At 44.6% G+C, this 13,042-nt stretch overlaps 1 protein-coding gene across 1 annotated transcript in view; it reads left to right on the top strand.

Moving 5' to 3' along the window:
- The first annotated feature begins 194 nt into the window (after window positions 1-194).
- LOC124477561 (mitochondrial intermediate peptidase-like) overlaps window positions 195-13,042 on the top strand; it is a 20,901-nt gene continuing 8,053 nt past the window's right edge. Inside the window, exons 1-17 of the mRNA XM_047035440.1 lie at window positions 195-855; window positions 1,046-1,219; window positions 1,346-1,434; window positions 1,536-1,622; window positions 1,787-1,850; window positions 1,953-2,135; window positions 2,400-2,556; window positions 2,671-2,719; window positions 3,119-3,179; window positions 3,283-3,335; window positions 4,867-5,020; window positions 5,148-5,225; window positions 5,390-5,597; window positions 6,387-6,496; window positions 6,686-6,760; window positions 7,235-7,351; window positions 11,581-11,702. Coding sequence (XP_046891396.1) covers window positions 706-855; window positions 1,046-1,219; window positions 1,346-1,434; window positions 1,536-1,622; window positions 1,787-1,850; window positions 1,953-2,135; window positions 2,400-2,556; window positions 2,671-2,719; window positions 3,119-3,179; window positions 3,283-3,335; window positions 4,867-5,020; window positions 5,148-5,225; window positions 5,390-5,597; window positions 6,387-6,496; window positions 6,686-6,760; window positions 7,235-7,351; window positions 11,581-11,702 — 1,931 coding nt within the window. The 5' untranslated portion in view covers window positions 195-705. The remainder of the gene's footprint in view (window positions 856-1,045; window positions 1,220-1,345; window positions 1,435-1,535; window positions 1,623-1,786; window positions 1,851-1,952; window positions 2,136-2,399; window positions 2,557-2,670; window positions 2,720-3,118; window positions 3,180-3,282; window positions 3,336-4,866; window positions 5,021-5,147; window positions 5,226-5,389; window positions 5,598-6,386; window positions 6,497-6,685; window positions 6,761-7,234; window positions 7,352-11,580; window positions 11,703-13,042) is intronic.

The raw sequence follows: 13,042 nt of genomic DNA, 5'->3' as shown, positions 1-13,042 counted from the left end.
CATGTTTGTATGTAGTATACATTTTCAGACTTATGTAGTTCCCTTTTATGATTATTAAAACTTGAACCTAAATTACGAACGGCGATGAGAAATAGCAGGAGTGTTGTTACAAATATCAACCACTAGAGGGACTGTTTACAATAGGCTACTACAATTTTAGGTTGTCGCATGTCTGTGACGTTTAAATGTACTCGGCAAACAATACTTGAAGTGTTTTCGTGTTATTGTGAACACAGACAATAATACATGCATTCTTAGTAAAATGTTGATGAAAAAAAATACATGTATTTAATGAACAAAAAAAAGTATTTTTGAACAACGTATTGCACTTCTGTAAATGCGAATGTGTGTGTTGGTGTCACAAGTTAACTATCCGCAAATTGACAGCGGACATGTGGACGCTAGCTCTAGCTAGCTCCGTATGTAAATAGGAACTATGTATATGTGGAAATAACGTGTTCAATAACGCAAAGTGGTCTTTTCTTATGTTAAGTATTTTACGTGATCAAAACTTTAATTGAACTACTTCCGAACTTGAATAGCTAACGTAGCTAGCAAACTTGGCTAACTTAGCTAGCTAATAGGGTTTGGTGCGTCCTTTTTTGCAAACATTCATCCCTGTTTAACAGCAGACATTAACTACCCCAGGCAATTTGCCATAACCAACGTTACATATTCTCATCAGATTGAATATCAAATTGAACCATGTTGGCTTGTAAAAGATTACTGTGCATTTTAAAGCACAGACAAATATGGACGTCGGTCATGTGGAGAAATGTCACTAACTGGTCACCAGTGGGATCTGCCTTCAATACTAGACCTCACAAAAAATTTGAGTTGTTTGAGAAAAATGTGGTACGTACGACTATGATGCAATTAATTAGTGAGTAGTTATGTTTTATTGTAATGTATTGAAACATGACATATGCTGTCATCGAAGTTACATTAGTAGCTTTCCTTAAATGCAGTGAAACCGGCAGGTCTATCAGTAGCCATTGTGTAATTGAATCATCTATCATTCCATTTAAACACTGCACTGCCTCAGGGTTTGTTTGGAATGCCAGAGCTGACGTCGCCAGCTGGCTTTGAGATCGCCACAAAGAGGGTCCTGGAGGAGACAGATCGACTGGTCAACCAGACCTGCAACAGTCTTCCTGGACCTGAGACTGTGGAATATTTTGATCAACTTTCAGATGGCTTGTGTAAAGTGGCAGACCTGGTACGATCAAGATGCTCGAAAGAATACGAATCAGAAGTTTATTTTCATCTAGTTTAAATTACATCCCAAATATATCATAGGCCTACTATAATCAGGTCACAATGTTCTACTTTCATCCTTCTCCAGGCTGACTTTGTAAAAGTGTCCCATCCAGATCAATCCTACCGTGAGGCAGCAGAGAAGACCTGTATGGAGATTGGCACTGTAGTAGAAAAGTAAGCCTTACTCATAATACCCCACTGAAAGATATAATGTTGAACATCAAAGAATTTGACAATATGTGCGAGTATAGATTTTCTGTTTTTTTCTCCACCAGGCTGAACACTAATGTTGAACTTTGCAATAGTCTAAAGAATTTGTTGAAGGACCCGGAGGTCTCGTCTAAACTGGACCCAGATACAAGGTATTGAGCTTGTCATGTCCTGATAACCAACACTGTACTTTAAAAGTTGATTTAATTGGCCTTTATTGCCTCTCTGGTTTTGAGAGTGACATTGCTGAGTATATAAGTCAGTCAAGAACAACAGATCACAGTGAAAAACGTTTTCCCCCCTTTCTCCTGTAAAGGACAGTTGCAGAATTGTTCATGTTTGACTTTGAGATCAGTGGAATTCACCTGGATGAGAAACTGGTAGGGTACATCTCTGCTACACCTTTTTATTGGGAATAACCACCCATTTCACATCCTATAAAGCATTATTCCATTCATGAAATGACTTGTTCTCCTTTGCAGAGAAAAGAGGCAGTAGCTCTTCATGTCAAGCTCCTGGATCTGAACCATGAATTTCTGACTGGTTCTCACTTGCCAAACAGAATAGCAAAGTCAGCCATACCTGAGAACTTTCACCGTCACTTTGCTAAAGAGGGGACTTTTATTCAGATTGGGGGCCTTCATGCTGATTCCCCTGACGACATGGTGAGTGTGGGGAGGATGCAGATGTGTTTTCCGACACTAGGGGGCACCAATGTCACTTAAACCTCGGAAGGCCGTCGGCGTTATTGTGAACACCAAGGATAACGGACTGCATGTTGCGTAGACGTCATAAAGCTACGTGACTTGTCGTCCGGGAGAGATAAAGTTGAGCTTTGTGTGTCCTGCAGTGACATAGGATTTCAGGACGAGTGACAGCAGTTGAAATGAATGAAGTGATGGACATTGACCCTTTCCACTTGTTTTCAGGTGCGAGAGATCGCCTATAGAATTTTCCTCTACCCTAATGCAGTTCTGATGGAGTGTTTAGAGGAGCTGCTGAAATGCAGAAACAAACTGGCCAAGCTATTGGGCTACGAAACGTACGCACACAGGGCCTTGAAAGGTACCATGGCAAAGACCCCAGGTAAATGCGCCATTCTGCCAGCCTTCCTAGAGCCATATTTGGTCGTCGCTCACACGGTCCCCCGATTCCGCGGTTCTAACTATGTCTGTGTTGTGCCTTTGATTGTGCCCACAGAGAACGTGATGACGTTTCTACAGTTGCTAACAGAAAAACTTTCTGAGAGGTACATTGCTTATAAGACATGAATTTGTATTTACATTCATAGGCCTGCAGTTTGTCCTCTTATTGTCCTGGAAAAGGTGCCATATATCAGTTTGTCCACAAGACGACAATGTGACTCTGTAAATACGATCACACATCAGAATGCATGATGTTAGATTCTTCAGTTGGGTCGAATAGCATATTAGCATCTTCTGATTGATAGTGATTTGTTTGTTTTTCTCCCTAAATAGTAATAATAATAATAATAGTAAGACTTTATTTATATAGGACATTTCATACAAGAATTGCAGCTCAAGTGATAAAAAGTAATCAAAATAAAAAATGTAACAAAACAAAGTAGTAGTAGAAAATACAATCCCAACTGCATCTAACGCTTCTTTATTCATATCTGACCTCGTAGAACAGCCAAAGACTTGGACATGATGAAAGGCATGAAGACTAAACTCAACCCTCGTAACGCAGTAAGAATTGCCGTTGTGTTCAATATGACTTCCCGAGCTTAAGCGTAGGTACCTCCACAGCTGTTGTCTGTAGCCTTGTCTAATCAAAGATCACGTTCCACAGGAGCTTATGCCATGGGACCACCCATACTTCAGCAGTGTTTTGCGTGCCGAAAGGTAAGAATGGAGCATCGACTACTGTTGACATCCACTATTTTTGTAATCTAGCAATGTTTCCTAACCAACTCAAGCCTCTCATTTGATCCCTTTTTAAGGGACAGTTCCTGGGAACCCAGCTCAGTACTTTTTCCCCAAACAGAACCAGTATCATGTATGCTGATTATGTCCTGCTACATCCTCTAGGTCCTCTGTAGTGTCAAGGGAGCTTGGGCTTTATTACCTGATCCAGGTTTAGATGGTTCAGAAAGCCCCTGATCTGTACTGCCAGGTGTGATTTATAAATCGTTTACAGCTGTAGAAGTGGTTGGACTCGGGGCGAGCGGGGCTTACACGACTGAATGGAGGAGCTGGCCCCCGTCCCATATAGACTCTCCATTTCTGGCCCCGCCGCCGTCCATTTTTTTGACGTACGTTATTAATCAGCTGTCCCCCTTCCTTCCCACCGCTCACCAGAGGCCAATAAGCGGAAGAGCCAAGCATGGCGGACGAGCGTTTATTAAAGCTTTACTGCAGACACTCGTGCTCATACGTAGGGGAGGGCATGTCGCTGTTTCCACCATCGGGCCTTGGCATCGCATCTGTCTAACCAGTGGGAGTGGTGTCTTGGGTACTTCACTCCACCTCCCCCCCCCCGCACCATATCAACTTGGGACCAAGGAAAATGTGTCCCCGAAGGGTGATTCCCCTCCTTCTCCTTGCGTGTGTGCGGTCGTCAAGTGATTCCTGAACGAGGCTCGTCCAACTGAGGACTCCTCGCCCGGAATTTCCACCAGTTCTTTTCTAGCTGCTCCCACCCAAGTCGGGACGCTCATCTCCTCTTCTAAAAATGAAGAACAGATTGTGTTTGGGGTGGAAGGCTCAGTAGCCATCAATGTGCTGCGGTCTGTGGTGATTCAATCTCCGTCATCTCTCTCGTAAGACGCCGCATGCTAGAGCAGTAGAGCACTGAACTCATTAACCCTGCCCCCCCCCCCACACACACACACACATTTAGAGTAGCCGGAAGCAGACATTGTATGGTAACCCTCTGCATCGTCTAGAACTGTCTTACTTACATTACTCATAAACCTGTGCGTAGGGTTTGAGCCCCTGACTGCGTTCAATATTTTAATTAAAGCGAAGTGGCATGTGGATATGCCTTTAAGCCACGCTTCAGATGGTATGCTTTGTCCGTAACCAGAAAGGGGGAATTGTGCATGCTGTTGAGATTGACAGGAGCCTTGCGATTCAGCTTGTAGGGCTTTCCCTTTTCTCTGTTCCGGTCCACTCCCCCTAAGAGAGCTTAAGTCACATAAACAGACAGTTATGCGAACGGGCTACTTTTGAACACGATGTATTGTGCTCGATAGTTTTTTTTTTTTTTTTTTTTTGGGGGGGGGGGGGGGGGGGTCTGGCTGGAAGGTCTGGCATAAATGAATAGCTAAATGGCAAATCCACTTATTTTCACAAGGGTTAAATACAAGTAGCTATGCATTGGTTACTGGCATCCAGCACCAGTCATGTGGGTCTCTGTTTGTTTGGGTTCCAGGTTCAACATTGAGCCCAGCCTGTACAGCCCCTACTTCTCCTTGGGGGGCTGCATGGAGGGTCTGAACAACCTCTTCACTCAGCTGTACGGGGTCTCCCTCATGGCGGAACCCCCCAAAGCAGGGGAGGTGTGGTGCGAGGACGTCCGCAAACTGGCGAGTGTGACCGCCGCAAAAATCCCGGCACGCGGCCTGACGTGTCCTCTGGTGACACTTGGAGGGATGGGGGAGATTTCATGGTGGGTGGGGTTTGAAAGAGTTTCGTGGCTTTGTTTTCTTCCAGGCTGTGGTCCACGAGACAGAGGGGCTGATGGGATATATCTACTGTGACTTCCTTCACCGAGCAGATAAACCTCATCAGGTAGAAGCACACAAACCCACCTGACAACCATTCTGGACACGCCATGTGTTATTGTGTCCAATTTAGTTTAGAATCAGGGACTAGAAGGTTCTTTTTGTGTTTAGTTTTTTTTCTTCACGCTTTCACCCGACACTCTCACCCACCCCTGTCCTCCTCTCCACCAGGACTGTCACTTCACCATCCGCGGTGGGCGGCGCTGCCAGGACAGTGGTCAGTATCAGCTGCCTGTGGTGGTGCTGATGCTGAGCCTGCCCCCTCCCACTCGCAGCACCCCCACCCTGCTCACCCCGGGCATGATGGAGAACCTGTTCCACGAGATGGGCCACGCCATGCACTCCATGCTGGGCAGAACACGCTACCAGCACGTCACGGGTAAACGGCGTGTATGCACCTTCTCTCTCACTCGCGCAGGCATGCGTGCACTCGCGCAGACTGCGCGCGGATATCTTGTTGCACCTGCTCAGTTTGTTGGGGATATAGGATGGTATTGTAGCCGCTAAATCTGATAATGATAGCTATTCTGTTTCCACATATTACAGTGACAGGTATACACAGTGTGTTAACGGGTACGTTGAGGTAGTTTGTCAAGGTGTGTAGGGACTGTAAGAGAGCGAGGTCGATCCATTGTTGAAGACTATGATCCGAAAGTCAACGCTACCGTTTACATTTACATTTACATTTATTCATTTAGCAGACGCTTTTGTCCAAAGCGACTTCCAAGAGAGAGCTTCACAAAGTGCATAGGTCACTGATAATAACAACAAGATAGCCCCACAGCATTGCGGGTAGTCAAAGACAAGAAGTACATATTGTGAACAACCAAAAAATAGTGCTAAAGGGAAGAGACCATAAGAGCATGTAGTTAAACAAGTTAAAATTACACAACATTGATCTCTAAGTGCAGGTGTACCTGTAGGAAAGCAATAAAAATAGGATTAACTAAAAAAGAAGAATACAACAGTTTAAATCAGCTACCACTAACCAACAATTAACTACCGTTAATTTCATTGCCACTGGGTAAAGTAACTACAGAGGGCTGACACACCTTGGTTGGTAATTCAAGAAGCTTCCGAACGTCAATTTCACAGACAGAAATATCCTCTCTCCTATAGCTCAGAGGTATGCTACAGCAACATGAGACGGTGCTTTTGTCTTCCTCAGGAACCCGATGTGCCACTGACTTTGCGGAGGTGCCCTCCATTCTCATGGAGTACTTTGCCACCGACTACCGCGTCGTGAGCCAGTTCGCCCGCCATTATAAAACTGGACAGGTACACAAACAGGCGTTCCATTTTGTCTTGGCATCGATGCATATGCTGGATGTGCGATGCGTTCATGGTGGTCCAAGATGGTGGACAGGGGTCCCCCGTCATGCGGTTGAATAGTGTTAAGATAACGAAGAGAGATGTGAGGTTAAGGCGTTTGGTCCCCTGTAACAATGTGTTTGCGTCTCTCCGCAGCCTCTGCCTCAGACCATGGTGACCCGTCTGCGAGAATCCAAAAAAGTATGTGGGGCTGCCGATACCCAACTACAGGTAACTGAGATGCTGGAGGTCAGTCAGATTCGTCCCCAAGGCTCAACATGTCCTTCGAGAGGTCGAAAACGAAACATTCATAAGCGAAACACTCCTTCCATCGCGCAATGTTTGCCGTGCCTCTTTGAAAATGTCTATCCAAAATAATTGGACTGTCTTTCAAATTGTTTTATCCTTTACCTTCAAGCCGGTAAACACCGAAAAACTGTTATCCTCTAATCGGTACGGTTGTTTTCACAAGGTATCTATGTAGTTACCATCGCTTAACAAAAACGTACTCTGACACGAGGCATAAGGGCCTTGTAAGTGTTTTGAGTGAGTGATTGATGGAAGATAAGTGTAGTGCTTTAACCAACAGTGCTCTTCTGAGCCAACAAACAACACTTAGACTGCTGTCAGATGGTTCTCAGCAATATTTGTATGTTTAGTGTGTAACTCTAGGATTCTGTTTTCTATTGTTATTTTTGTTTGCAGGTTTTCTATTCTGCCTTGGACCAGATTTACCACGGCAATCCTCAAAACAGGTCAACAATCGATCTCCTAAAGGACATGCAGCAGAAATTCTATGGCCTGCCTTATATCCCAAACACGGTTTGTATCTCTCCCTCTCAATCCTCGTTTCGTCTACCAAGTTGGTGGTCTCTAGACACTGAATAATAAGCTCCATAACAGCTTTTAAAGTTAATGATTGTTTGAGCAACATTCTTCGTCTAATCCCCTCTAACTTTACCACGCCGCCTGCCTTCCGCCGCTCAACGCAGAGGCGAGAACATCTCCGACCGGAGAGAGCGAGTCTCTTCCTCTGTGGCTCCTCTGTCTGTGGTTTTATATCTCTTCCTCAGACTCTGCACCGTTTAAGGGATTAAAGCTTTTCTGGAGGCCCTGCTAAAATAACAAAGCCGAGGTATACTTTGAATGAGCACTCCCTGGGGGAAATATTTGAAACTCTTCTTTCTCCCGGTCCTTTAATGAAAAAAAAAGCTGATTCCTTTGCAGCTGTGGGAAGGGGAGTGGTGGTGGTGGGGGTGGGAGGGGGGGGGGGGGGATGAGGCCGTTAGGGACTAGAGAATCTAAAACACAGCCATCATTTAACCAGGAATGGCCTTCATAAGGCATTCCTGCTGGGCTGTAATTATGTGGCGGCCATCAAGAGAAGAGAACACACAGCGTTAGTGCTAGGCTATATTTCCTCATGTCGAATTTCTCCAGGCTCTGTTGCTTTATCTTGCAGCCAGTCCCCACGGTGCTTCTACTTGCACCCTGGTGTATTTCTCTCAGGGGAATGTGCTCAAGTTCTATACTTTCCCCTCACATTTGCCCAATTTCTTCTTTGGCCGTAAAACCATACGGAAAGCTGACATTTAGCTCACGTTGCTAAAGTTACCACAGTAGGATCGTTTCCATGATTTTGTTTCTCCTTTCACCTTCTGAAGAAAAATCCGTAATTGCGTTGTTTAGCTCTGAAAGGATCGGTCATTGGGCTGGAGCAAGTGAAAACAGATTTGTTTATATTCCACGGTAACAGAGCATATTTTCTCCTCTTTCATTCTCTGTCATTCCAGCCCTGAAAAAAAGCAGCAAAAGCCAAACTTTCCACAGTAAACTGAGTATAAGGATGGCTAACAGATTACAGACAGGCCCAGATGATAAACACTGGGGGTGATGGTGACATATGTATAGTTTATAGAGCGAGGGATATCTATTCCCTCTGGAAGGAGAAGATCAGCTGTGGACTACAGGGACCAAATGTAGATCCTTTGGGCCTGGGGCCCGGAGATAATATTTGGAAAAATGGCAGTAAGCTCGACATTCCTCTGGCCATGTTGACTGTAGTCAATCTCTTCATGTTCCCTGAGAGGTTAAAGCGCCCTGATTTGTCTGCCTGTCATGAATAGTGTTGTGTAAAGCCTATAGTCCACATACTTACAAACCCGTAGCTCTTTAGCACCCCCGAACAAAAGCCCACCCGCAGAACATTCTAGAACAAAACTGTCTTTAATCTCTCAGTAAGAATGAAGGAGGATCGTGCCCAGCTGACTTTGCCTGCCTTTTGTGTGCGAAGATCAAAAGGACCTTTGGCTGACATGCTAACTTGACTGGGCTATGACCTACTCACACTCTCTCAAAAAGTTCCCATTAATCATGAGACGACTGAACGTCAAAAACAAAGTGGTGGGGGCCTAAATCATGATTTTTAGTGCATTGTGACAATCGTTTGGTCTTTTTGTCGTGTATTTTCATGGCTATTTACCCAGCAGTCCTTCAGGCAAAGAAAATGATGATGGAATAAAGAGCGGTCTGGTTGGATATCGTACCAAGCTATCACAAAAGACCATCAGTCGAGCTTATTGGAGCTTTTTTTATTTTTAAATTAAAATTGAAACTCATAAATTGAAAACCAGGTGGTCCCAGATCTAGGCTTGGTTTGATTAGCTGGTCTCGCTCTCTCTCACTACTTGCATTGTTAATGTTGTCTAGTCTTATGCCCTGAGATGCAGCCTCTCCTTGTGGGAATTGGGTTTTTCACCCTCTGTAAAGTCACAAGGCTCGTTGGAAATTGTTCCACACTGGAGGATTCTCCTACTAATGCCCTGGAACTCTAGCCTGGCTGCCAGCCCAACTTCTCCCCGCCCCAAAAAAAATTTGGTCGGGAAGTTGGGTCTGGAGGGTCTGGTATTGGGGACCAACTACAGAAAACCAGAATCTGGGCGAACCAATGAAATTGCCAGGGCGGGCTTTATACGATGATGGACAGATGATCAACAGTAACGTAATCACCCACGACACAAAAGAGCGCTTAAGTTGAATTTGTTTTGAACAAACATGGCTACCGCTGGAGATCTGGGATGTTATGATTCTGCCATCGAGTCTGTTTTAGAAGACATCGACAGCACATTCATTTTGAAAGAGGAACATAGAGACGCAATCTAGGCATTTGTCGATGGAAAATATGTTTTTGCCGTCCTTCCTACGGGATTCGGTAAAAGTTTAATTTATCAGCTGGCCCCGATGGTCGCGAAGAAGATGGGACACAATGAAAACCCAGTGGCCATTGTGGTTTCTCCTTTTCTTTTGAGGAGTTGTAATCCTAAACGGAGAACTTGTTTGTGTATGCATTGCCCTTTATTATTTCGCTCAAAAAGGTTGACCGTGTGAACAAGTACTCCCCCTGCCCTTAAATTAATTTTACAACACAGGCAAAAATCGTTTGTATTCATTCTTCAAGCATACTTCAAGTCTGCTTGCAGTTTAGTCAGTAAAGATTTAGCTGCCTCTCAGTTTAGTTCTGTTGACAACAACTACGCTTAGGCGCTTAACATACGTCACATACTCGGTTGCTCTGATTGGTTGTGGATCTATCCAATTGAGCGAAGAGGCATTTGTTTTCCAGGCTCGTTTGAAACACGCCCTGTAGTCAAAGCCCAACGGAGAGTTCTCAGACTCATATTCTGACTAGAATTATGAGTATGACAACGTCAGGCTACTGGAACTCTCCCAACTCACACATTAGGAGCATTCTAAACAGGCCTTTACAGCAGAACTGGTATTTCTGATCTGAAGACTGTTGATAACAGAATAGATGGTGGTTAGATGGTGGCCGGAAAACGTTTTTGTGTGAAACGTTGTTGTTTGAGGAGAGAGCGAGGAATTCCAGTGTGCGTTTTTGTTTTCAGTTCATTCAAGTGCTCCAGAATACTTTCAGAAAGCGGAGAGAAATGCTTTAGTTAGTTGAAAGTGGAAGTACTCAAGTAGAGTAAGTTGAGTTCAGATATACAAAACATTTTTTATCATCTGTCCCATGATGGCAGTGATGGTCTGTGGTAAGCCTGAAGACTTAATAGTGTAAAACAATTATTGTTTTTTATCCTTTCAAAAATATTCTTTAATAAAATCATTTTAAAAGACCAAGAACTGGTCACATTCATTTTATTTCAGTATTTAGTTTTTTTAGCCCTTTGAATTTGAAAGACCTAGGCAGTGTAATAAAATGCAATGTATTCTCAGCCATAATCGACTTTTACACTATAATTGCTCAGGTTTAGCCTTCAGTGTTACAGAAGCGATTGCAGTCATTTCCTGAGGACTGCTGTTATAATTTAGCTCGGTTCCGCTGCTTGCTATTGACTGACTGCATGTTTGAGTGTTTGCCAGCTGAATTTCCCCGGAGTCCCAGAATCACCTCTGATGATCATAGAGGACGTCTCCTTTATACATAAGAAGCAGGGAGCCCCTAGGCAACAAAGAAGAAAATATGGGCTCTTTCTGCCATTAAGAAATTCCCATTCTTTTTGTTCCGCTGACTAGGTGACGGTGATGGTTAAAACTAAAGTCTGTATTTACCTCAAACACAGTTAGAGGCTACATCTTCAAAAACGAGACAAAAGAATGACCTGACAGTTGTTTCCAAAGTCCTGTCCGCACCTTGGAACCTACTTCAATTAACTTAAAAAATGCTAACAGGAGGTCTCTGTTCAGGTAATGGCCTAGAAATTCCAGGGGACTGTCTGTTCCTGGGAGGGGAGAGGGTAGTCGTGACGACAGCCGAATTTCTACTTTCTTCTCTTCCTTCAGCAACTTTTATGAGCAGGAAAAGTTAAGCCCTTCACAAGCCTGGCTCTCCAAAGTTCACTCTCACCACACACAGAAAAGTCATTAAAATATGATATTTTGTCTCACTTTCTCAAAGGAAAAATTGCTGATTTAAAGAATCATTAAATCAAGATGGATACATTGGGACGTGTTGAAGGCTGGACGATTGAGGTATATTTTACTGCTGTTGTTAATGATGCCTCATTGTAATGCTTTCTTCCTGTCTGTAGGCGTGGCAGCTGAGATTCAGCCATCTGATTGGCTACGGGGCCAAGTACTACTCTTACCTCATGTCGCGGGCGGTGGCCTCCATGCTGTGGAAGCATTGTTTTGTCCAAGATCCTCTTAACAGGTGAGGGATCCATTAAGACTGGCCTCTGTATAACCACCAACGCCTGTTCCACCAAGTTCACCGTTTCAACAACTGTCTGCACCACAGTTCACTTTTGATATACTTTTAACAAGTATGCTTAGAAAATAGTTCCCTTAACATTAATTTGAAAGTATTCTAAAGTATACTTTGAGGTACTTTAGGAAGTATATTTCATGCACTGAAAGTGCACTACACAGGTTACTTTACAGTATTCCAAAGTAAACCTCAAATACACTATAAGTGTACTTTAAAGTGTACTAAATTACCTAAAAAGTGGGCCAATTCAGTTTCCTTAGTACAAAAACGGTATATAAATAAGTACACAGCTAGTATACTTTAAGTAACATGATAATAGTATACTTTTTATACTTAAGTATACTTACAAATTAAACTTGATGTATACTTCTTTTTTGTAAGGGTGAGGTTGCCTGTTTGTCAACTGTAAGTTTTTTTCTGTTTACGAAACCACCAAGCACTTCCCACAACTATTTAGAAAGTGAATCCGTGTCATAAGGCATGGCATTTTATTGGTAGCATGGGTGTTGCTATATCAAATGAAGAATTGAAGTTAGATTTGACTGCGAGGTGTAAACCTGATTCCTGTCAGACTGAAGCGCTAGCTCCCTGACAGGCAGCTTTCCCCAGGTAGTGTTGTGTCTCGTCCTTGACACGGAATATGACCTTCATGTGAAACCCACAGCCTCCTGGCAGGTGCAGAGATCCGTAGACACACCACCGTCCTCACTAAAAAGACTTTCCCATATCGCCTCCTTCCTCAGAGATGGACCCTTCGCACATTTTGCAGCCTTGACTTTTTTTTTTTTTTTCTCCTGGCCTGTCTTCCTTTCTTTCAACACGTTCACCTCCGACATTGTTTTAGTTCCACCTGCGTAGGTAGGATCTCTGCCGGCTGTCATCAGGGCTGAGAGGAGCCTGGTGACAGGGGGGCTGGGGGAGGCCTGGGCTCAGTATGGTGGGGGGGCTGGGGGAGGCCTGGGCTCAGTATGGTGGGGGGGCTGGGGGAGGCCTGGGCTTAGTATGGTGGGGGGGCTGGGGGAGGCTTGGGCTAAGTATGGTGGGGGGCTGGGGGAGGCCTGGGCTCAGTATGGTGGGGGGTTAGGGAGGCCTGGGCTCAGTATGGTGGGGGGGCTGGGGAGGCTTGGGCTCAGTATGGTGGGGGGCTGGGAGAGGCCTGGGCTCAGTATGGTGGGGGGGCTGGGGGAGGCTTGGGCTCAGTATGGTGGGGGGTTAGGGAGGCCTGGGCTCAGTATGGTGGGGGGGCTGGGAGGCCTGGGCTCAGTATGGTGGGGGGTTAGGGA

The sequence above is a fragment of the Hypomesus transpacificus genome, chromosome 15, assembly GCF_021917145.1.
Source record: "Hypomesus transpacificus isolate Combined female chromosome 15, fHypTra1, whole genome shotgun sequence".
NCBI classification, from domain to species: Eukaryota; Metazoa; Chordata; class Actinopteri; order Osmeriformes; family Osmeridae; genus Hypomesus; species Hypomesus transpacificus.
Note: the sequence above shows the minus strand (reverse complement) of the source record. Positions and strands in the feature narration are given on the sequence as shown.